General features: G+C 34.1%; 1 protein-coding gene across 2 annotated transcripts in view; it reads right to left on the bottom strand.

Annotated features, from left to right (window-relative positions):
* CWC27 (CWC27 spliceosome associated cyclophilin) overlaps nt 1-25,746 on the bottom strand; it is a 238,606-nt gene that overhangs the window by 202,202 nt on the left and 10,658 nt on the right. For both annotated transcript variants that reach the window (XM_063086708.1, XM_063086709.1), the window contains exons 3-10: nt 22,170-22,282; nt 19,681-19,824; nt 17,892-17,990; nt 17,206-17,309; nt 15,175-15,244; nt 4,659-4,738; nt 3,755-3,788; nt 160-317 (exon numbers count right to left, since the gene is read on the bottom strand). In XM_063086708.1, the coding sequence (XP_062942778.1) occupies nt 160-317; nt 3,755-3,788; nt 4,659-4,738; nt 15,175-15,244; nt 17,206-17,309; nt 17,892-17,990; nt 19,681-19,824; nt 22,170-22,282 (802 nt within the window). The remainder of the gene's footprint in view (nt 1-159; nt 318-3,754; nt 3,789-4,658; nt 4,739-15,174; nt 15,245-17,205; nt 17,310-17,891; nt 17,991-19,680; nt 19,825-22,169; nt 22,283-25,746) is intronic.

The raw sequence follows: 25,746 nt of genomic DNA, 5'->3' as shown, positions 1-25,746 counted from the left end.
CATGCCCCCACATGGGCCAATTTGCACAACTGTTATATTTATCAAGCATTATGAAAATGGTACTTAAAAAAATTAGTTGAATGGAGGAATCAATTTTAATTTAAATGAAGTATACAAAGACAAAGACTCTGATACATAGAAGCATAATAATTGACTCACCTGCGGCTTACTGATTTCTTCTCTACGTCTCCCTCTCCAGCTGACTTAACATTTGCACTTGTATCCTTTTTTAACTTTTTTGCAATTCTGTCTCTCATCAGGTTCTTTTCATCACCATCAATATACTCATCTTGCTGTGCACTTGCATCTTCTCCATCCTGTAGAAATCGAAACTGAGTATTTGCCAGGCATTCAGTTTCCCCTTTCACTTCCAGAGATCCATCTTAGATGCTCCTCATTGCACTCAAGGCCAGGTTCATTTTTTGTTTTGTTTTGTTTTGTTTTGAATTAGTAAGGGCTTGAAGAATCTGCTCCAGGTGGGAATACCCTGGGGTCTGCTCTAGGCCAACTATGTAAGCAGGGGATACCCCAGGAAGGGTTGTTTGCTCAATTCATATTCAGCATCTCTGTGCAGCCCAGACTACTCCCTCTGCATTACCCAGGATATTGTGCCTATCTACATTCCTATTTTAATCCCAGTGTGAAATGTGGCTTAGATTGCAGTTGGCCATCATACTGACCTCAACCTGAGATTAATTCAAGCAGAAGAGGTGTAGTAGAAAAGCTGAAATTTATTCCTATAATCTAAGTCACAGCAATCATTCCTCTTCTGAAAACCCTCCAGTGGATCCTCAACTCACTCAAGGCCATATACAACCTATTCTTCCCTGACATAGTCTCCTACAACTCTAGCTCAGCAGCAGGAGCCAACTTTGGAACTGTTGTTCTGTCCAACACTCCTATTCCAGACATCTGTATTTCATCTCCTTCAGATTTTTGCTCAAATGTTGCCTTCTCAGTGATGCTTTTCTTGATCATCCTATGAAAAATGGAAGAACCACCCACCCACCTCCAGTACTCTCTATTCCCCTTCCTTGGTTTATTTTCAAAGCATTTATCATCCATATTGTAGTGGATTGAATTGTGTCCCCCCAAAACTCCCTGAACCTTGAATTGTGTCTCGCAAGTTTTATGTATTGGAAACTTAGCCCCCACTGCTACTGTTAAGAGGGTGGGAAATCCTACCATGGTAATTGAAAGGTGGGGCCTTGAAGAGGTGATTGGCCTGTAGGACTGCACAGTAGTGAATGGATTAAAAATGGTGGTCAGGGGCATGGTTCTGAGGGCTTTAAAAGAAGAGGAGAGTCTGTCTTTCTCTCTCTTGCTCTCTCTGCTCTCTCTGCTTCCACCATCTTGCAATGTGAGACCCCTGGGTCACTGCTGCCACCACCAGATGGACTTTGGACTTCCCAGCCTCAGAAACTGTAAGCAATAAATGTTTTTCTTTATAAATCACCCAGTTTCAGATATTGTGTTATAGCAACACAAAATGGACTAATACACATATACTATACTATATTCCCTTTCCTTTGTTTATTTCCAAAGCATTTATCATCCATATACCATACTATAAAATACTATACATTTTAATTACTTATGTGTTAACTGTCTCTCATCCAATTAGAGCAAACACTCCATGAGGGCTAAAATTCTGGCCTGTTTTGCTTACTGCTGTATCTTAAACTTCTAGAAGGAAGAGTGAAAGGAAGGGAGTGGGGAAAGAACGAGAAGGAAGAAACTACCCCAAGTGGATCATTTTTCTCTTGTGATTTGTTGATTTGGTGAGTCATGGTGAGGCAGGATTCTTAACTTGAGGCTTGTGGACCCCTAAAGCAGTAGTCCTCCAAGTCTGTTCCTTAGACTACATATTACATGGTTGTTTCTTAAAAACATAAAATCCCTAGCCCTCATCACAAGACTTAGTGAACTAAAAATCTCTGGGGATAGAGACTGTGAATGTTTTCAGCAAGATATTTAGGTAATTCTTAAGCACTAGAAGTTGATAACCACAAACCAAGTCCTTCCATGCCTGGGCCTCAGGAAACCTAAAAAAATCCCCTGCAAATTCATACAATTTTGTTTTGTGGATGTAGCACATTTTCCTGGGAAAGGATCCACAGTTTTAGTCATTTCCAAGGCTCTGGGATACAAAACAGGATAGAAACCATACACTATCCTTAGATGACCTCATCCCACCCATGACCTAAGAGCAAATCTATATTTTTACATCTTATCCTATACATTGATCCTATCTTCTAGACCTATATTATCGTTACAAAGATGTCTCCAAGTTATCTCAATCTCAAAATGTACAAAATTAACCTCATTTTTCATCTTTCCTCTCACCTCAAGCCTATTTTTTATTTTATATCCCTCTAACAAGCTACCCAAACTGGAAATCTTGTGGTTGTCCTAGACTCCTCCTTGCTCACCTCCTAGTATGGAATCAGTTACCTCCTAGACCTTTCTCAAATCAATCTCTTTTCTGTCTCACAGCTGTGGTCTTACTTCAAGCTCTCTTCCTGTAATAGCCTCCCAGCAGCTCTCTATTTCCTCTAAATTGTTGTCTATAATATCACCAACGGTGATCTTCCTAAAATGCAAAGTTGATTAGAGCACCCTTCTTTTTAACAAGTACCTTTCAACTGTTCCTCATTACTCTTAGGATGAAATTACTCCTTACCATGGCCTATGACACTCTAATGCCCATCTGCCTACCTCTTCAAGCTTATCCCACTCTCCCTCCTGTCACTACACTCTTGTCACACTGGCCTGCTTTCAGCTCCTAGAACACACCAAACTCTCCTGCTTCACAGCCTTTTGCTCATGCAGTTCCCTTTACTTTCAACACTCTTCCTCTCTGCTCTTCACAAGGCAGCCTGCTCCAAACTTTAAATCTCAGTTTGTTTTTCCTAAATGAGGTATAATCTCTCCTTATTTCCATACTTTAGCATATACTGTTCCCTGAACTAGAGAGACCCCAATGTTCACCACTTTCTTTTTTTGACCTAATTAACTCCTAATTCTCCTACAGACATAACACAGCATTGTCTTTTCCGGGAAGGTTTACTTCACAAGGTCAGATATTCATCCTCTCCCTACCATACCCTCTCTTTTGACTGTGGCAATAGATGAATCTGTGTTCATGCATGGAAAGTTATGTACTTCTTACTGAATTATACAATGCACAGATATGGGTTTTTACATAAAGTGGCATGTGGATAATTTGAAAAACTTGATCTCTTAAATATTAAAAGAAAATCTTCCTTCTGTTTTATTATTTTTATTAGCCATACAACTGATAAAGATCACTACAGTCTTGAATGAGAATCTTATGAAATATGTATATAAAAAAGGAATACTACTATAAATGACTGATTATTTCCCATATATTGTGTAAGATGCCCACCCATTAACATTTAAATTTTTAACATAATAAAATTATAAAATCATGATTTTGAGTATTCATGAATGTTATGTGAGGGAAGAAAAAGCAGGCTATAAATTAATATATGATTCCAATTTTGTAAGGAAAGATACATACACACACGTACACACACACGGGAGGAAATATACACTTGGAAGGAAATATACCAATAAATAATTTATATTTTTCAAAATTTTTCAAAATTTTATATATAATTACAAAAGTAATATACATTACTTCTTAAGAAAAAATAATTTAATTTTTTGTAAAAATTTTGAACTTTCTGTAAATTATTCAAACTATATTTATACTAAAATTAATACTCACATCATCCAAATCTCCTGCTGCATCACCTTTTTCACTACAAAAAAATAGATAAAACAAATTGTAGCTTCAAAATGAAACTAATAAAATTATTTAATAATCTAAAAATTTAGAATAGTCTGCTGTGATTAACATACCAAAAATTTATTTCAATGTAGGAATTTCAAAATGGCATTGTAGAGCAGATGAAAACATTCTAAAAGGGAGTCATTTTGATAAATAAAGGTCTGCATAACACAATTTCTTCTACTGGCTTGAAGTATTCTGGCTACAGAAACCAAATCCTTCAGAGAAAACATTACATTGAAATAAGATTTTTGAAAATGAGCTAATAAACTCAGTACATTAGTATTTTAGTCCCCCTTTGAGACCTTGGCCAAACATATCACGTGCAATTATATTTAACACTAACACATGTTTTCAAAGAGAAGCAACAAAGATAATAAGACAATTTTCTGTTAGCTCCTGAAAGTATGTGAGCATTTACACTCAGCAGATTGGCCCAAATTGTGGTGACTTCTTCACAAAAACCTTCAACTCTGATTTGCTTACCCATGATACCACCTGAGACAAAAAATGCTTCAAGGAAAAGGTTAACAATGCAACTCCGAATTAAACGTTAAATTGTTAAAGCAAACAGTTTCTAGTACTCAAACTACCCTAATACTTAAAAGTTTAACAATTAATTTTAAATTTTATTAGTTCAGCAGAGGTAGATAGCAAAAACAGTGAAAGTGATTTGAGTGCTTCTCTCTATCATTCCAGAAGTGCTCAATCTCCATTTCAAAAAGCTTTATTTAGGAGGGGTTTAAAAACTTTGACTTACGAAAACAGACTGTTTACTCACAAAAGAAACAGTTTTGAGCCAAAAAATAAGAACTTAGGATCATACCAGCACCAGACTAACCTTTCAACAACCGGAACAGAACTGAGATGTGGATCATCCTTAAGCAAGTCATGACTACTTTTGCTTTTTCCCTTCATGCTCTGGAAAGGAATGTACAATATAATCACAAGTGAGGAAATAAACAGTCTTCCAAAAGGATAAGTTAACAAATTTACATAAAATCTAGTACTGACATGTGATTAGTAATAGATGTGTTCCTGAAAAGTTCAGCATAAACTAAAGCATTATGAAGAACCCTAATCTTCCACTGACTAAAAATACTATTTTAGAAACACCTTCTCTTTCAAAAAGTGATAACTATTAAAAATAAGTCTGTGGACCCAGAACACTGGCCTGGTTTCAGAGCTGCAGTCCCTATCCTACCGACTTCTCCACTGTAGGGTGGGAAACTTCAAACTTCTACTTATTTCTTGAGGTGGGAAGCTGCTCACCTGTCCCAACCCCCCCAACTAATCATATAAAAGTGAATAATGAGAAGTTAGAGTTGACAGAAAGAAAGAATAATTTCATTTATTTTAAAGGAGAATTTTATTTTGAAAAATCCATTACAAAATATGTTTACTGAAATTTTAAAATGTCATATACAGAGAGGTGAAAACACCTCTTTCTCTTGCCACATTCACCATTTAATTTTGAGAACAGGTTCTTAAATTTCACAGGTTTTACTCTGAGGCAGATGTATACCTTCTGAAATGTATTTCCATGATGAAAATAATAGATTTTTAAATTTCTGTATTAACATGGAGTTCTCCATATTTAAAAAATCTAATTGATTAAAACATGCTTAAAGTCTAGTTTTACATAACAAAATAAAATTTTTCTCAGTTGGTCTAAATATGCTAATATCTATAGTTTTAAAAAGTCATAGAATCTGAATTACTCAATTAATCTATGTTTCTTTCTTTCTTTCTTTCTTTCTTTCTTTCTTTTTGCAGTATGTGGATCTGAACCCTTGACCTTTGTGTTAGAACACTGTGCTCTAACCAAATGAACAAACCGGTCAGCTGCAATGAATCTATATTTCTGATTCCATAACCTTATTTAAACTAAGGAGTGATGAAAAGGCAAAATATCAACTAATTATTTGATAATATGTGTTCAATTATGAAAAATGGAAAAAAATGTTCAAAAAACAGAAGGTGATGTAGTAGTAGGAACATAGGACAAGAAGAAAGATAGTAGTTGAACCCAATGGCTTTCAGAATCTAATATTCCATAATTCCATGGGTTCTAGTCTAAAACTTGTGCCATTTGTGGAAAGAGAATGACCTCATCAGACCTCAGCACCCTTGCCTACAAAACGCTAATAATAAAAGCAGTCTTGCCTGATTCACCCAAGAGACTTAAATATGTACAAAAGTGCAGTGATATAAAATGACCTAAACTATAATAAAACTTGAACATCTTTTGTTCATGTACTTTCCTTCCCTAAAATTCCTTCCTCCTACATCTCCAGCCATCAGATTATCTTCATCTACTGTAAGAAATATTCCCTTGTTAATTCTCCCACCCAGCTCCCTCATGGAGTCACATTCATAAACATCACAGCCAGAATTGGCTTCAGACCCTCTATTCTAGTCTTGTAGTTCACAGATCAGAAAAGGAGAGTTACGCTAAGAAAGAGCATGTAAAATTAGAATTCAGGTGTCTAAGCTCTTAGTCCATTAATGAACTATACTATTTCATCTATTTGTAAATGTTAGTTTACAATCATTAATTTGTTAATTTTTAAAAATGGGTTCTTGTATCACATTCTTGAAAATTGATAAGAGAGTAGAGTGTTTTCCTCACAAAAAAATGACAAGTATGTGAGGTAATGCATATGTTAATTAGCTTAATTTAGCCATTCCACAATTTATACATATGTTAAAACATTATGTTGTACACAATAAATACATAAAGTTTTTGTCAATTTAAAATAATTAATTAATTTTTCAAAGAGGGTTCTTGTTTATCTCCCAAAACTTACTTTAAAACAGCTTGAAGGGAAAAGAACAAACTTGTTACATGCAAATTTAAAATAAGACTCAACAATAGGAGAAACTTGTGAATTTTAATGTCAATAACCATTATCATTTCAAATATTAATTAAGTTTTAAAATTGAATTAGCATAGAAATATATGATCAAAAGCAATTTTTAGGCCTCCCTTACCATGATAGTAGACTGCATCCTGCAGAAGAGAGAACAACTTGGAGAGGAACTGAACAGATTAGGAGACAATCCCAAAAAGGGTAAAATGAATTCAGACATTTCTCTGTAATGCCTATACTTTCTGAATTTACCTATTTTAAGGTTCTGGTACCATCAGATAACAATAATTTTAAAGGAAGAACAAATACCAAAAATATTTTAAAGTGTTTTTAAAATTGCATAAAAGAAGCAAGCTAGTTGAAGAATTTAGCTGCTGAATAAAATAGTAAATATATTTTGTGAATTCAGAGTAAGGAGCCACAGCAAATTAAAAACTATCTGCAAGCAAATCTAAAAAGGAACATCAAAGTGGAAAATTACCATCTTATCTGGCACTTCATACTCGAGAAAAAAGAGGCAGCAAAACAGCAAGAAATAAAGAGAGTACAAGTAGAAATGAAAGAAAGAGGCATGGTGGTACAGAGGAACATTTTTTATATGGCCAAAAAGCTGGAAGGTCAGGGGCTCCACCTCTAACTCCGTATGATGGTAAATTTTATGTGTCAACTTGGCTAGGCTATGGTGCCCTGTTGTTAGTCAAACACCAGTGGAGATGTTGCTATGAAAACTTTGTTTATATGAGATTAACATTTAAAGCAATAGGCACTGAGAACACGGATTATTCTCTATAGTGTGGGTGGGTTTCATCTAATCAGTTGAAGGCCCTCAGAGCAAAGCGCTGAGATTTCCCAAACCAGCAGCAATTCTGCCTCAAGACTGCCACATAGAAACCCTGCCTGAATTTCCAGCCTGCAGATTTTAAATTCATCAGCTATTCCCCAAATCCCTGCTGGCCTACTCGACATATTTTGAACATGTCAACTCCCACAATCACCTGAGCTAATTCCTATAAATCGATGATTGATTGACTGATTGATTGATATTCTCTCTCTCTCTCTCATATCCTATTAGCCTATTGGCTCTATTCCTTTGGAGAGCCTGACTAATATACTCTGAGAAATTTAGCATAAAACCAGGAAAACTTAACAGTTAAAAAAGGGATTTTAGAGGCTACATAGTCAATTCTCCCACCCAATGCAGGAATCTCCTTGACTGGTCAACTTATGTCTCAACACCTAAATTAACACACAGACAGACAGACACGGACATACACATACACGAATGCATTTCTTCCATTATTGGAAAATTCTCTCATTGGAAAAAAAATAAAAAATCTATTTGTAATTTCTAACTCTCCAACCAAATCTAGTTCTACCTTCTAGAGCTATAAACAAGTCCTGTTACTGGGCATACTACATAGAGTTTAGTGCAGATATAAATTGGTGGGCAGAATAATGGCCCCCAAAGATGTCTGTGTTTTAATCCCCAGAACCTGTGATCATGTTGCCTTACATGGCAAAAGGGACTTTGCAGATAAATTAAGGATTTTGAGATGGGGAGATTGTCCTGGATTATCAGGGTGGATCCAATGTAATCACAAGAATCCTTATACATGAAAGAGGGAAGCAAGAGAGTCATTATCAGAGTGATGCAGCATGAAAAAGCTTTACCAGTCACTGCTGGCTTTGAAGACAGAGGAAGGAGCCATGCCAAAGGATACAGGCAGTCTCTAGAAGTTGGAAAAGGGAATGGATTATCCTCAGAGACTCCAAAAAGAAGGCAGCACTGCCAACACCCTGATATTTAGCCCAGTGAAATCTATTACAGTCTTCTGACCTCCAGAACTGCAAGATACTAAATTTGTTTTGCTTCAAGCCACTAAATTTATGGCAATTTGTAACAACAGCAATATAAAACCAATAAAATATGTTAACATCTTTTTAAAATTGGTTAAATATAAACAACTAGAAAGAAGTAAATGAAAGTTGAGTACAACTTGATGGGGCAGAAACATTTTATACATTAGACTGCTTAACACTTCTGACAACCTCCCTGCAAGCAGCCTAGCAGCACTCTCCATGCCATGCCCACCTTACTTCCCAACTTTTTGGGAAAGTTTAATTCCATAGGATAAACTAGAATAGAAGAAACATTCTTACTTTACTCTTAAAAGTGGTGAATCTGTCCACCAGTATAACTTTTTCTGTGTGAGAAAAAGACCATTTTATAACTTTGGATTTGAGATAAAAATGTTATGTCTTACAGTGAGAAAAATACCATGCGCATAACTGTGAATGTGGCACAATTTGATCACTGTATTAAAATCTAGCTATTGAGATTCTTTTATAATAGACCTGCCATTTAACTTGCCTCATGAAAACTACCTGCCTGATTATAAGCTTTTACTTATAAAAGCTGATGTTTATGTTTAAGTTATAGGAAGGATTAATGAGTAAATTTTAAACCAATACAGACATCTGAATGAAACTATTATTTAAGAAAGCATTATAAAGGGAGGAATTTCCAGATAAAAAGCTTTCAAATATTTGAAGTCTAGGACATTTTCACTTGGTTTTTACTTCTCCGAGGCATATCCAATTCCTTGAGCATTTCCTGTGTGAGGTGATGTCTGGCATCATCCCCACCCTCCTCAATACCCTTCCACTGGATACATCTAGTTTGTTAATATCTTTCTTAAATATCTTAAGAATTGAAAAACTGCTACAAATGTGATCCAAACAACGCAGAGAATGTTAAATTCCTTATTCCAGAGAGCTTACTCAGTAATTCAACTAGAGCTTACAGGCTATTAAGTCATATCTATTCAGCTGATTTTATCGAACTGAAGTATGGAATTTACATGTACTCCTATTATATTCCAACTTACTAGTTCAAATAATCAGGCACAGGTTGACAACTAAACACCCTTTAGGCAGAAGTATTCAATTAGCTACGAATCCATCTGACTGTACTATTCTCCCAGATCACATTTTTTCATGTCGTCCATAAGAATATCAATAGAGTCTGACAATGTGCTTTTTCAAACTCCAGATATGATTATTACGGCATTCCCCTATCATGCAATCCTATCAAAAAGGAAATGAAGGCAGTCTGGCAAGTCACTTAACCAAAGTCTCAGTTTCCTCACCAATAAAGAAAGGAAGTTGGACTAGATCCCTTTAAGCTATAAAATTCTATGATTCTAAAGAGATTTTATTAGGTAGGAGAAAGACACTGAAATAAATAACGAAGGAAAAACTCATGTGGGAGAGGCACCTTGTCATGAATAAATGAGTAGAGTGAAGGAGTGTCTGTAATCCCACACTGATCCATAAACCAGAGGGGACTCTGTCTTATTTCTCCTTTCACATAAAGTAAAGCCTCAATTCAGACTTTACCAAGTATTAATTTGTGATCAGTCAGACAGGTTCTGGAATAAAGCTTAACACTGTGGAGTCACTGAAAAAAGAAACTTGATAAGCAAATGAATAATAAAACAATTATTTTCAAGACCTTTAGAAATATTTAATTTCATGCAACCACTAAAACTGCAAATTGTTCTTAGTCATTATAAAAGACTCTTGGCTTTGTGTCTAGTTATTTCATACATTTAAAAATAATAAAGCTAAATTAAAAATATATATATTCTATTGACCATACTTTTCCAATATTCAGGCTAGCCTTCCCTTTTCTTACCAAGGTTTGCTTTCACCCAAAAGGTAAAATATGTTTGAAGGGTACTTGTAGTCCAAAGAACTGTACATAAACAAAGTAAACAAAAATACACCTCTATTTGGATTCTCTCCAGAATTTATCTCACATACTCTACAGCAATATATTTTCCTCTAAGCCAGTAAATGTCAAAAATTTTGTTGTTGTTCTACTTTCTCAAATTAAACTTAATCACTAGTCATTACCTAAAACAGACAAAACAGCTAAATTTGTACACCAGAGATTCTGCAGTGTGCCAAGACCCACTTGCTTGTGAAGAATGGGTTGCTGGTCGTAATGCACAGGTGTATATCCAAGTCCGCTCAAGCTACTATCCAGGACCTTATGGGAGTGCTCAGGAAGGGCACTAGGTCAGTTGTTCCAAGCCTATGGTATCCTACCCTAGAAGGCTGAGCTGCTGGTGAACTTTCTCACCAGCCCTCTAAATTGCTTGGGCATAAGGGCAGCAGCTTCCACATAACTGTGATCACATTAGAGATTGTTTGATATTCTTTTAGCTCTCTGAGAATAAAATACTAAAATACCAACTATAACACATAGTATATTGCTCTATTTTATGACATTTGACTTTCAAAGACATTTTTCAAGATTACATACTGTATTAAAATAAGAATTATCCATGTCCTTATCACCCAACCCCAAGTAGTATATATTATTTCTATGTTACAAAAAGAAAAACTGAGACTCAGAGAGACTAAGTCACACAAGATCACAGAGTGACAGTGGAAAGTAAAGTTTCAATACAATTTTGTATAATCCCAAATCCATGCTATTTCTACTCCAACACACTGCCACTCAAAGATGACACAGAGTCTATCTTCAAGGAGCTCATAGCCCAGTACTCTATGCAATTAATAAGGCAGAAAGTAAAGGGTATAATGTTGGCATAGTATACAACGAGAACATAATCATATATTCCTCATGTAACAAAGCCAAAAAGATGTTTTCAAAAGGAAAATGTAAAGTGTCACAAGAAAGGCAAAGATTAGGTCAGAAAAAGAAAAGATTAAGAAAAACTGGAAAAGATATTTAGAAAAGATGATATTTTAGCTGTCGAAAATAAATATGATTTTGACATCCAGAGGTGGGGTGGGACATTTCAGGCAGGCAAAAGAACATGAACAAAGGCATACAGAAACAGAAAAGACAAGGCATACATATAGAACTGCAAATCACTAAGATTTGCTAAAGCAGTGTTTCCTACATTTCCCTGGTATAAATCCCAGGGGAATTCATTAAAAGTACAGCTTCCCAGTCCCCTCCCTTGGAAATTCTGACTCAATGTGTCTGAAATGGGGCCTACGAATCTTAATTTTTAAAAAGTACCACAAATTATTTTTATCAGCAGGGAAGTTTAAGAAGTACTACGCTAACAGGCAGAGTTGGTGAAGGGGAGTCATGAAAGCAAAGGCTTGAATTAATAGACCAAGCAATTTGGCCTTCTTTCTATAGTCAACAGAGAGTAACAGTAACACAGTAACATCTTAAGCTTCAGGAAGGCTACTCTGGTAGTTATGAGCGGAAGGCCAAAAAGAGAAGGGATGGGAGACCAGTCCACAGACTACCACAAAGCCCAGGCTAAGGATAATGAAGACCTGAACAAGGGTAGTAGCAAAATAAATGAAAAGGAAACAACAGATTCGAGATACATTTTGGATGAAAAATTGCTAGGACAGTGCAACTAACTGGTGGTGCTGATAAAATAAGGAAAAAGTCAGGTACTGAGACCAGGGAATAGAAAGAGAAGTAACAAAACAGGGAGAAGTTTGGAGAAAAAAAGATAATGAGTTACGACTTGACCAGTGCTTGGGTGGGCAACTAGTGAGATATTCAAATAGAGAGGTGTCCAGTAGGCAGCTGGAGAAAAGAAGAGGAAGCCAACCTAGAGGTATAGATGTGAGAGTCAGATACAAGTATTTCACGGTAATTTTATCACACAGCACCCCCATTAAAAAGTCAGATGAAAGAAATATGGTGACATAATACTAGGATAATAATACTCACTTGATAATGTACTGTGGGTTGTAATTTTCTTGGCAGAGAGGATTTTACTTAGTCTTTCTAAACTGTTTGAAGTGTTTCTCAGGTTTAAAAGAAAAAATAAAGAGCAAACCAGCATTATCTGTGGTAGTATCCTTTCACGTTTTAATTTTATGGCAAATACAAATTGCTATTGGAGTATAAATTCACAATATTCAGTATAATTCAAATGTTATTTTTTCTACTTTGTATAATATAAAACAGAAGAAGGAAGATAAGCTTTGAACGTTTAACACATTCTGCTGTTACAAATAGAAAAAATTCAAACTAATTTCCCAGTAAAGTCAATCTCAAAGTAATTGTGAACAAAATTTATTTTAGACCAGTAATTTAATTTCAACAAAAAAACTAACCAAAAAACTCCTTTCTCCTACCCTTGCTCTCCAAGGCTGCTCATCCTACTCTCCACAACCCTATGGGACTTAAGAAAGGGCAGTGGGCCAATTGCACTGAGCATAGCTTCTACACTCCCCCCCCACCCCCAGAATGCCAGCTACCAGAGAAACTTTTCACCAGCTTTTAGATGGCTTGGACTTGAGGGAGAAAGCTTCTGTAGCATTCACAATCATATTAGAGACTTCAACAGCTGTAAAAACCAAAGTTCAAAATTCTGATTCCGGGCCGGCCCCGTGGCTCACTCAGGAGAGTGCGGCGCTAGGAGCGCAGCGGTGCTCCCGCTGTGGGTTCGGATCCTATATAGGGATGGCCGGTGTGCTCACTGGCTGAGCGTGGTGTGGGCAACACCAAGCCAAGGGTTGCGATCCCCTTGCCGGTCCCATAAAAAAAAAAAAAAAAATTCTGATTCCATCACCTCCAAATTATATGATCTTGCTCAAGTGATTTAACCCAAGTATTGATTTATCTTCAAAATAGGAATAATAACATCTATATCACATGGCTATGGAATAAATATGATAAAATAAATATTTAACACAGTTAGCAGATGAGAAAATAAATCATTATAATGCAGTATGATAAGTGCTTTGATGGCCATAGACAGATTATCATGGAACAAAGTACCTAGCTCAGCCTGGGAGGGAGTTCAGTGGGAGAGGGAAGTAGAGGTAGTCAGGTAGTGGTAGTGGAGCTAAATCTTAAAGGAAAAACAAAAGGTAGCCAAAGAAAGGAGAGAGCACACTCCAGGCAAAAGGAAAAACTGGGTGGGAGGACTATTGGAAAGGCATGGCACCTTTAGAAACATTAGTGAAACAGAATCTGGCAATTCCCAGATCCGACATTTGTGGCTTTGTTCATTCACAAATACACCCCCAGAATCATGACATATAGTAAATCTTTCATTCTGATGAAGCACAAATTTGAATCATAAACAATGCAAGACTAATGCATTGACATCTAAAGAAGATGACTCCTGAGATATTGAGATGCCAGAGTGACTGGCAATGTTAATAAGGATCAGGGAAAGGTTTCTGTGTAAAAATAAATTTAGTTTTGACATCTAAAGTAGAGACATTTCCTATAGCAATTTAGAATAAGGGACAAGAGTCCAGAAGAAATATTTGGCCTTATCTCCTAGAGTTTAGAATGTTGGTGTACAGGTAGGTGATAATTGAATCCACAGTATCAAATAGATCACTCAAGGAATGTAAAGAGTAGAGAAAATTGTTAACAAAATATTTCTTATACGTGCTCATTTTAATTCAGTTTTAATGTAAGAGGTGTAAGTAGAGTGCTTACTATGTGTCCAATATTAGCCTATCAAAACCATGCTCACTGATGAGGAAAGCACATGGATAAAGAAGTAAAGACAATGGTAACGATAATGTGCTTTTAGTCAATGTTATTGTTACTGTTGGTAAGAAATAGGTGACTATGTTAAGCAAGTAAGGCAATGCAGAGTTTCAATTACTACAATAAAGACTTTGAACCTAATCCTTTAGGTCTCAGTGTTTGCTAATTTTTAAGAATGATGGCATATCAGAACTTTTGGAAGTAAAAACCCTTGAAGATGATTTTCTTGAGGTATATATACTAGAATCACTGCTCTTACTAATGGGAAGACACTGTAGGTGTTACAGCAATGAGTACTCGGATGAAAGTGATTACTAAGGAAAACCACACTTAGAAGCCCATGAGAAGGATTGGTGTAGTAAAAGGCCAGGCGGCAATGCGTAATCCAAAGACACAGCTTTTAGATGTCTTTGGATTATACATTTCCAGCTATAGCTACTTACTGATTATCAGACTTTGAGAAAATTAAAACCTATCTATACCTGAATTTATTTATGAGTAAAATGAGGATAATAACACCTATCTCAAAGGGCTGTGATAAGAACTAATAAAATTAACAAAATATATATAATTAACATTAAAAAGAATATGAGTTTTGGTCTGTGACTATTTATTATTATAATGATAATAATAATCATTATCATCTAGTAAACCAATTAAACAAATAGTAATTAAAATCTGAATCATAAAGTTGAACCATTCAAATAACCTCATCTAGTTCTGATTTTAAAAAAAGCCAAGATTAAAAATAAATATTTAAATACCACAATTTTTGGACAGCAATCACCTCAGAAGTTGCATATATTATTGACCACAAATCATTTTACAAATCAAGTCAATGAACACTTACTGAGTATACATATAAAAACATGCTGGGCTGGGTACAGCATGAGATATAAAAGGAGTAACATATAGACCTTAGTCTCTTTTCTAATTCAGAACAAGGGGAAATTAGGGATTACCTGACTCACTCGATTTACTTCCTCCTCTTCTTCCTCAGCTTCCTCTCCAAATGAAAGTAAACTAAAATTTCTAGTGAAAAAAAGGAACAAAAAAGAAAAATTAGAAGGAAAAGTTAAACAAAACTTATAAATATCCTACTTTCAAAGCAACAGAAAAATTTATAAGAAGAAATACATTCTGACTGTTTTTAAAAAACAATATTACTTATTATTCATCAGAAGTATACTAAGGGCCTATATTTTCAGCATAATACTAAGGGTTTGGCCTCAGACCGCCAGTGTTTCATATATTATACTAAACCAATGACCAAAAATCCATCCTGAGCATTACCGTTATATATACTGAGTCAAGCATGAAGGAAATTAAGATTTTTACATTTATCAAAACTGGTAGCAAAATGAAGATTTTGTTTATACTAATAAACATATAGCCCTGATAGCACTGTAAATGGGAAGCAATTAATCTAGTATTTGGCAAAATATATCTCAATATTTTAAAATTAATAAGGCGCACAAAATTGTCAGACCAAAAAAATATAAGCAATAAACTTAACTAAAATAGCTCATATAGAAAAAAACTTCTTCCTTTGATCCTTCAAACTAAAGAAATCCCAAGTAGAACAAATGTTATCAAAATTCTCTCTCAAATAATAGAAAAATTAAAGATTTTGCAACAAAAGAGGATTTTTTTTCCCCAAAATCTAGATGCAAGCAATGACTACATCATCACTAACACATTTGCTATAAATGAAAACAAAACACAAAAAAACCATCTTTTGTTGTCAAGATAAATCACAGTGATAAAAAACTGTATATGAATAAAGTGACAGTCATCCAGAGATAAATTAGTCAAAATAGGGGCTGGCTAGTTAACTCAGTTGGTTAGAGCATGGTGCTGATAACACCAACCTCCTGTAACTGGCCAGCCACAAAAAAAACCAAAACCAAAAACAAAAACAAAAACCCCAAACAAAACAAAAACAAAAAACCAGTAAAAACAAATGAATCAAAGAATAAAATAAAAATCAAATACACAGCTGTATAAGAAGTTATTTTGCCACAAGGCATCAAGTGCTTATTAAAGTGTCTGGCTCATGTCTGACAGTTTATGAAAGCAACTTACTGATTTTATAGGATATCAAGGAAAGAAACTAATATGTATTGAACACCTACACTATTGGGTATTTTCACAAACCCCTTCTTTTTAATCTTCACAAAACCAGGTGTTGTACTTATCATAATCTCCATTTTGTAAGATGAAACAACTGAAGCTCAGAAAGACTAGCAAATTTTGCTTCTTATTAACTGGGCTTGGCAGGATATACCTAGAATTACCTGAATCTAAAACTTATAAGGTACAATAAAATCCCTAATAAGGATGCTACAATTCAGTAAAAAAGCTGAAATCTAATTCTGTGCTATTTTCACAAAACAGAAAATATTAATAATGTAAAGAGCATTGTCACAAAATAATGAAATTTATTTTAAAAATAAATTTCTGTCTTTTGGAAAACTATCTTCTGGAAATATTCTAGAATACTGAATAAAGCAGCTTTATGTTTAAAAATATTTATAAGATTATTTCTAAAGTACCAAAAAGAGGAGGGAAAATGTTTAATAAATTTATACAATCACATAGTCATTAAAATATTCTTTATACTTTTCTCCACTTCCAAATTCTTTATACTAAGTGAGTATAAATGAGTACTAATTTAAAAACAAGCAAAAAACAATAGTTTCACAACAACTTGTTTATGTAAATAATTGATATAATGATCATAAAATATTTATCTATTTATTAACAGACTTCTGAGAAGTCTGAGACAACACTTTTTTGGCTTAAGTTACATACTACATGTGAATATAAAAAATGATCATTTAAAAATAAAAACACACATTTAGACTTCTAATATCTCCCTGGTTCAAATTGGCCTTTCCCTTGCTAGTAATCAATCACAAAAAGAAATAAAGTAAACTAAATAAATTAGTGTCACTTTTCAAGCTGAAGAAAAATTTTTCTACTATGATTACTTTGTGCCTTTTGGTTTCAATTTCTTTACTTCCTCCTCTGGTTTCTCTTTTTTTGGCCTTTTAATTTCTCTTGGAATGATGTCATCAAAAGGATTAAACAAAACCTATAAAAAGAAACATTTTGAAAAAATTATTGCATATTTTAAATTTCGCAAAAAATTAAAAGTAATACTTAATTGCATTAACAAGTGTCTACATTTTTCCCCACATGAACATTATTAGAATAGTGATATATATATACTACACAAAGGGCTTCCACTTACACGACCTCAGTGGTTTCTCCCAATAATCCTATGCGCTATTAAGTTAGGAATATTTTATCCCTTTATTTAAAAAAAAGAAAAATATTTAAGAAAACTTAAATAACACATAGGAAGAGAGACAAACTCAGGTTTTTTGACTCCAAATCAAATGCTCATAGGGACTTATGAAGTTACTTCTTTGGGCCAAATAAACCTAATTCCTCTAACTTATGAGTCAAGCTTTTTAATTCATCTTTGAATTCAAAATTTTTAATTAAAAAAAGTTCTTAATCAGAAATTGTGCCTAAATAAAATTAAAGAATAAATCTGAATTATGATGTTAATTAGGTATAAAGTCTTTATCAAACTTTTTAAAAATACAAATAATTGATTCGTCTTAAATGACAACTTAAGTGCTGTATCTCCTAATAATCATGCTCCTACCTCACAACTTTTTATTTTGTGTGGATTATGTGGTCTTTCTTCATCACCAATGTCTACTTCTGTCAGTCGTAGCATGTTATATACCGTATCCCCTGTAACCTATCAAATAAAAATATAAAATGTAATTGCAAATTATTGCATTCATCCTTTAAATTAAGGGGAGACTTTTGAAAATACCTTTTAAATAATTAAAAGGAAATTTCATATTATTACATAAAAGCATATCCATTAAATAATGCAAATAAAGCAACTTCACCATAAGGGAGAAAAGCGCAGATAGAGTTCAATACCTCAATAAGCATTTTGGGAAATTCCCAATATATACTTAATATCAGTTTTTATTAAAAATAAAAATATAATGCCAAGTAACATCCTACTGAATTACAACTTTTCACTGAAACATCATAAACAAAACAATAACAATAGCCATGTGGTAAGTGCTCTGAAGACATTAACTCATTTAATCCTCACAAACATTCTAGAAGTAGGAGCTCTCACTACGCTCTTTCTACAGATAAGAAAATCGAGGCTAAAAGAAGTTATAGAGCCAACAGTGATGGGCTTCCTAACTTCTAACTACCATACTATCCATTGTCTCTAATGTGTAAGTTATATAATATCAATTGTAAAAATCAATGCATAATGACAACTGAAATCTCATTTTGTTTTACACTCTTATTTTTAAAAAATTATAGGGGGAAAAATATGTATAAAGATCATACAACCTGTGCTGCAGTAGCTCAAAAGACTATATTTCCCAAAATTTCATATTGTTAAGTGTTAAGCAATATATTACATTTAATGGTTTTAGTATAACTCCTTTTATTCAACAATTCCCAGGAGTTTTAAAACAACACCATGTTTCCAATTGTACTAAATTTGCTTTTTCCATTTCATCATCACAAAATCCAGTTTTGCCTAGGATATGGGGCAACAATTCTTACTAAACCAGCAGAGGGAGCTGATACACTAGAGATGTCTAATATGCCTAAGACCTAAAATACACAGGGATAGATTTATGAGAAGGGAGAAGAATGAGAGAAGAAAACTTTTAGAATCCCCTTTTAAAGTGAATTGTTGAAAATTCTACAGAAAGGACATTCCCTAATATGACATTAAATGTTAGCAAGATTAAATAGGTACTATTCAAAATAATATTTCCAGTAAAAGGTTTTAGTGTCAATACAACTTACACTTTTAACTTAAGAGAATTCATCATTAATAAAAAAAATTTTAAACTACTAAATATTGTCACCTAGATGTCTTTCTAAAAATATAAAAACATTATTGATTGAGTGGTACAGTAGCTAATACCATTAGTATGGTTTCAAAGTAAGAAAACATTAAAATCAAAACTACATGACTGATTTAAAACACACAAAAATGAATTCAGGTGGTCCCTCATAGTTCATTATAACACCAATATATTCCATCACTTTTGAAAATGATAAATAAATATTCTAGGGAATATTTTTATGAAGGCAGCTCTTAGGTAAGTTGATCATAAGTATCATAGGAGCCTAAGGAATAACATAAAAACTGGGCCGGCCGGTGGCTCACTTGGGAGGGTGTGGTGCAGGTAACACCAAGGCCATGGATTCGGATCCCTATATAGTGATGGCCAGTTAGCTCACCTGGGAGAGCATGGTGCTAACAACACCAAGTAAGGGGTTAAGATCCCCTTACAGGTCATCATTATATAGGGATTATTTAAAAAAAAAAAAAAAAAAAAGGAATAACATAAAAAAAAAAACACCAAACCATAGGTTTAAGATAACTGGACACTAACCTTTCCAAAGATGGTATGTTTATTGTTAAGTTCATCTGCGCGACCCAGTGTAAAGAAAAACTGACTGCCATTATCATGAGGACCAGCGTTTGCCATGGCAACCAGTCCTCTCCGATTAAAACGCAACCGTGAATGAAATTCATCCTGAAACATAAAAAAGATTTAGTGAATATCTTCAGTTAGAAAATCCTTTATATTCAGTCACTTATTCAGCTTACCAGCAAGGTCCCATACGACTTCTAATAAAAAACACTGAAGTTTTATTTAACTGATTTTCAAAGTATAATCAAATCCAAAATTTACTATTCTTTAAGTGCTATTAAACTTGAATTCACTATCCTGTATTTTCTAAATATACTTAGCCACAAACACAGTTTATTTTGTGGAAAGCTGCCTACTTACACATACAAGAAGGGTACTCAAAGTGGAATGAATTTGTAAGAATCATTTCCCTATTCTCATCCCTCAAAGTCATCTAAGCTTTTAAAATCTTCTACTCTTTCTCCAAGAAAACCACCTTAGGACCATTTCAGAGTCTTCAACTATTGCTCTTCCTCATCCCATTCTAAATGTCATGAAACAATTGCTTTCTTCTTGTTTTTTAATTCGAGGAATCAACTATGATTGTGTTATGTGATTTTATAGTGTTCTTGCAAGTCCTAGGATGAATCTTCTCTGAACTGGCACTGATCCCATTTGCCAGTTTTTAAAAGAGGAGGAGAAAGGCTTTATAAGGCGGTTTTCATGCTATGATGGGGTACTTAACATTTATGTGGGTACTTCAAAAAGTTCATGGAAAGATTCATATTACCTTTCAATTCTATTTTTTCACAAACTTTTTGTAGTACCCTCATACATTAATCTCTTAGTTAATAGAATTTCCACCCAGACTTGATATGGGACTCATTTATAATGCAGTCACATTATATAATTAATGCTTTTCACAAAGGAAGTTATCTTTCTTTAATAAATTATTCTCAAGAGATCTGAAGTCAACTGATCATAACTCTGTATACTGTATTAAAAATAACCTAATTGAAAAACTTAATAAGATAACTGTATTACCTGAAAATAGTAAGGTGTAAAATCTCAACTTAGGAAGGAATTGTCAAAAAGGGCTATTCTGTTACATCAGATGATAGAATAAAGGAATGCCTCCTATTAGATGGAGGCTCTAAAATCTTGAGACATGTCACGTTGGTAAAATACTAAATAGTCTAACAGTGACATCTGAGAGTTTTTTATAGTCATTTCACATTTTCTAAGGCCATTATCATCTGGAAATTAAAGCAAACTGTTCAAGTATTTTCTCAAGAATCACACAGTGACCCAGTAAAAGATGAAGGAAAACTCTAAACACTCTATCCCATTAGTACTAATATGAAATTTTTTAAAACTCCCATATTTTAAGAGCTATTGATGTTTCCTCATTCAAAGAACATGACATTAGTCCTATTAGATTAATAAGTAACAACTTTTAGATTTACTTGCACTCACTGGTTTTCTTATTATCTTAACTGTAACATTAACTCTGGTTCTTCTTAGATCTATGTTAGCAGTTAAGAAATCACTGACCTATTCTTGATTAATATATCTTTTTCTAACATTTTTAATGTTGCTTTTTTCTTCTGTTCTCCTTGTTATTTTCCATTGTGGCATGCATTTTGTGCTGCAGAAACTTACTGTGTACAATTTGGAGTAAATTCTGCAATGGACTGAATTATGTCCTCTTTAAATTCATATATTGAAGTCCTAACATCCAATGTGACTGTATTTGGGCTATAAAGAGGTAATAAAGGTTATAAGGTTAAATGAGTTCATAAGGGTGGGGCCTTAATCCAATTGGGCTGGTGTCCTTACAGAAAGAGAAAGAGACACCTAAACTCTCTCTCTCTCTCCCAGGTGAGGATATTGGAGAAGGCAGTCATCTGCAAGCCAGGAAGGTAGATCTCACCAGGAACCAAAATGGCAGACAACTCGATCTTGGATTTCCTAGCCTCCAGAACTGTGAAAAATAAATTTCTGTGTTTAAGCCACCCAGTCTGTGGGTTTTGTTATAGCACCGTGAGCAGACTACAGATTCCATTATAGTATTTAAATAAAATGTTTTAAAACAGGACAGGATATGCAAATGTTCTAAAAATATTTTACATTTACAGAGATGCAGAGATTAGACACAGTTAGACATCAGGAAATATGCTTTATAGGCTTCTTTCTGAATCACATTTTTTTCACTACCACCTTTAACTCCACCTGAATTCAATCTAACATAAAAGCTTGAGATAAGTCAACTTAGAATGCTTGGCAGGGTAAGTATTGCTCTTATTCCTATATAATCCTAAATATGTGACACACATCTGATTTTGTATACTAACATGAAATGTTTTTCTTCTTGTGGAACACAATAATTTTCAATTAAGAAATCTGAGCTGACTTGGAAAGAATAATAATAATAATAATAACAATAATTAATTATAATTCAGTCTTACTTTGAATGGGGCTCCATAGATAGACTCTCCACCAGCCCCTGTGCCAGTAGGATCTCCCCCTTGGACTATAAAACCAGGTACAACTCTATGAAAAATGGTGTTGTCATAATAACCTGAAAAAAATGCAAAATAATTTATCAATGTCTAAAACTAAGTATACCTATACTTATCAGAGCTAATACAACTAGAGTCATAAGATTTATTTTCTAGACTGTTAAATAGGCTCCCAAACCAAAACCTTTTCTTCCCTACTTATAAAATATATACTTTTCAAAACAGCACGCATTTCTACAAAAACATGGTTGTTGTTGCTTTGTTTTTATTTCCAAGATTCTCTCAAGCTCTCAATTATTGTTCTCAAAATAAAAAGTAGAGAGTTTTGGTATAGCTCAGTGGTTCTCAACTTGCGGGAGGAGGAGCAGCATCTTTATGTTCTAGTGGACATTTGACAATGTCTGGAAATATTTTTGGTTATCACAACTGGGGGATACTACTGGCATCTACTGGGTAGAGGGTAGGGATACTGCTAAACATCCTACGATGCAAAGGACAGTCCCCACAACAAAGAAAATGAGCCCAAAATGTCCACAGTGCCCAGGCTGAGAAACCCTGGTGGAGATGAATACCTTATTTCCTACTTCTTTCTCTTCTCCACATACAAAATTAATTTATTAATACACCAACAATATATAAACCCACAATATATCAAAATTACTTATTGATTATAGGTCTGGCACCATCAATGTACTCTTCTCAAGAAACTTTCAATAAATAAATCAAATAATATAATATATACTTGAGTCTAATTAGCCTCTCAGTTGCTAAACAATGGAAATATATTTATATATAAATATATAACTTGGAGGTCATAAACATGCAGGAGAAATCATATGTAATCTCCTATAGTATTTATTATCTGGAACCTAGAATTACTAGGGAGACTTCATAGGGGAGAAAGAAGTTAAATTGGGTATGACAGCGTATGGCATCTCAGTGAGGGGAAGCATAAACAAAGAACTTGGTGGGGGACAAGAATTAGGGCTTGACTGAGTAAGAGAGTTTACATTAAGAAGTGGTAACAATAACCAACATGCATAAGAAAAGATGCTCAACCTCATCAGTCAATAGGGAAATGCAAATCAAAACCACAATGAGATGTTACTTCACACCCTCTAGGATGGCTATCAACAAGAAACATTAAAATAACAAGTGTTAGTGAAGATATTAAAAAATTGGGACTCTCATACATTGCTGGTGGGAATGTAAAATGGTGTAAAAAGTTACACAAAGAATTACCATATAATCCAGCAATTCCACTTCTAAAAAACATATATAAATATATATATATATATCTCCAAAATAATTGAAAACCGTAACTCAAACAAGTATTTGTGCACAAATGTTCACAGAAGCACTATTCACAGGTGAAAACAATTCAAATGTCCATTAATGGATGAGTGGATAAGTAAAATGTGGTATATATATGTGTGTGTGTATATATACACACACACAAACACACAAGCAATGGAATATTTACTCAGCCATACAAAGGAATGAAGTACTGATACATGCTACAACATAGATGAACCTCAAAAACATGCTGACTGAAAGAAATCAAACACAAAAGGCCACATATTATATGATTCCATTTGTATGAAATTTCAAGACTAGGCAAATCTATAGAAATGGAAAACAAATTGGTGCTTGTTGAGGACCTGGGGGGAGGGGAGACTAGGAAGCAACTGCTTAATGGGTACAGAGTTTTCTTTTGGGTTGATAGAATGTTTGTAACTACCTGGAGGTGCTGGTTAGGCAACATAGTCAATGTACTAAATGCCACTGATTTGTACACTTTAAAATGATTAGCTTTAAGTTATATAAATTTCACCTCAGTTTTTTTTTTTTAAATCCTTTAAGTGAAAGAAAAGAAATTATTTTATCTCACTGATGGTAGCTTTGTACTTACATTAGTCAGGTAAATACAAGAGGAAAACGTATGCAGAATATATTACGTTGATTGTTTTATTTATTGAAAGTTTCTTGAGGAGAGTATATTGATGGTGCTAGACCTATAATCAATAAGTAATATTGATATGTTGTGGGTTTGTATACTGTCCCTCCTTTTATCAGAGTTTTGCTTTCCATGGTTTCAGTCACTGCTGTCAACGGCAGAATGAAAATATTAAATGAAAAATTCCAGAAATAAACAATTCATGTCTTAAATTGCATGCCATTCTCATTAGCATGATGAAATCATGCTCAGTCACACTCCATCCTGCCCAGAATGTGAATCATCCTTTTGTCCAGAGGATCCATGCTATAGACACTACCACCCATTAGTCACTTAGTAGCCATCTGGGTTATCAGGTTGACTGTCACAGTATGGCAGTGTTTGTGTTCAAGTAAACCTTATTTTACTTAATAATGGCCCCAAAGCACAAGTGTAGTGATGTTGGCATATTGTTACAATTGTTCTATTTTATTATTAGTTATTGCTGTTAATCTCTCACTGTGCCTAATTTATAAATTAAACTTCATCATAGGTATGTATGTTGGGGAAAAAAACCACTACACACAGTTTCAGCATCCACTGGGGGACTTGGAATGTATCCCCTGCAGATAAGGAGGGGGGGACTTACTGTCCACCTAAAGGAAGTACTGAATAAACCAAAGCTATTATTATTGTTGTTGTAAAAACAAATAAACAAAAAACAAGCAGCAAGAGTAGGTTGAGGTGGAGCCAGTTATTGAGTGTGGTCATAATTCAATCATATGGTGAGAGCTGCAAAGCAGAAAGATGGAAAAAATATAGTTCTCTGAGGACTTCGCTGAGCTGCAGAACACCACATTTCTTGTCAGTCAGGGTGATAAGTGTCTTTATTATTTAAATAATTTTGAATTTATTCTTCCATTACTTGCAACTGAATACAAACTAATTCATTCAATGAAAAATATTTATAAAGTACCTACTGTAGCCAGGAATTGTACTGATAAAATTACTGACATAATTCACAAAGTACCTGTTATAGTGGTCTGCAGGCACCCTCATAATTATTTAGATTTGCAAGTATAACTGGATATAAAATCCATATTGAAAAAGATGTAATCTGTACTCTAACAACTGAATTCAGTACATTGGAAAAAACAGAAATAAAGGCCAGCTGATTTTTTTTCAGTTCCTTCTTTCAGTGAAGAGCTGTTGGACTATATTCACAAGAGTTCCCCAGTGTGGAAAAGTTCCCTCTGGTTACAGATAGAAACTGTAAAAATCAGAAGTCTAAAAGTGTCTCTCCAATATCCCTAAGTAACCATTTTGTCAGTTAGACTAACACTGTATGTAGCAGTCAGGAGTTCTAAGTCTTGACTCTTATTAGCTGTACAACATTAAACTCAATTTTCTCAGTATAAAACTAATAATATTGTTCTAAAGATCAAATAAGATAATGTGAAAGCAACCTATACATTTTCAAGTTCAACAAAAATGTGAGGTCGAACTTTAATATTTTCACTCAAATTCTACAAATTCATATTTGAATTTGAATACAAAATATACTCTGGTATATACTGTACATCATAA

The sequence above is a fragment of the Cynocephalus volans genome, chromosome 2 (assembly GCF_027409185.1).
Source record: "Cynocephalus volans isolate mCynVol1 chromosome 2, mCynVol1.pri, whole genome shotgun sequence".
Lineage (NCBI taxonomy): Eukaryota > Metazoa > Chordata > Mammalia > Dermoptera > Cynocephalidae > Cynocephalus > Cynocephalus volans.
The sequence above is the reverse complement of the archived record's forward strand: the minus strand, read 5'-3'. Positions and strand labels throughout refer to the sequence as shown.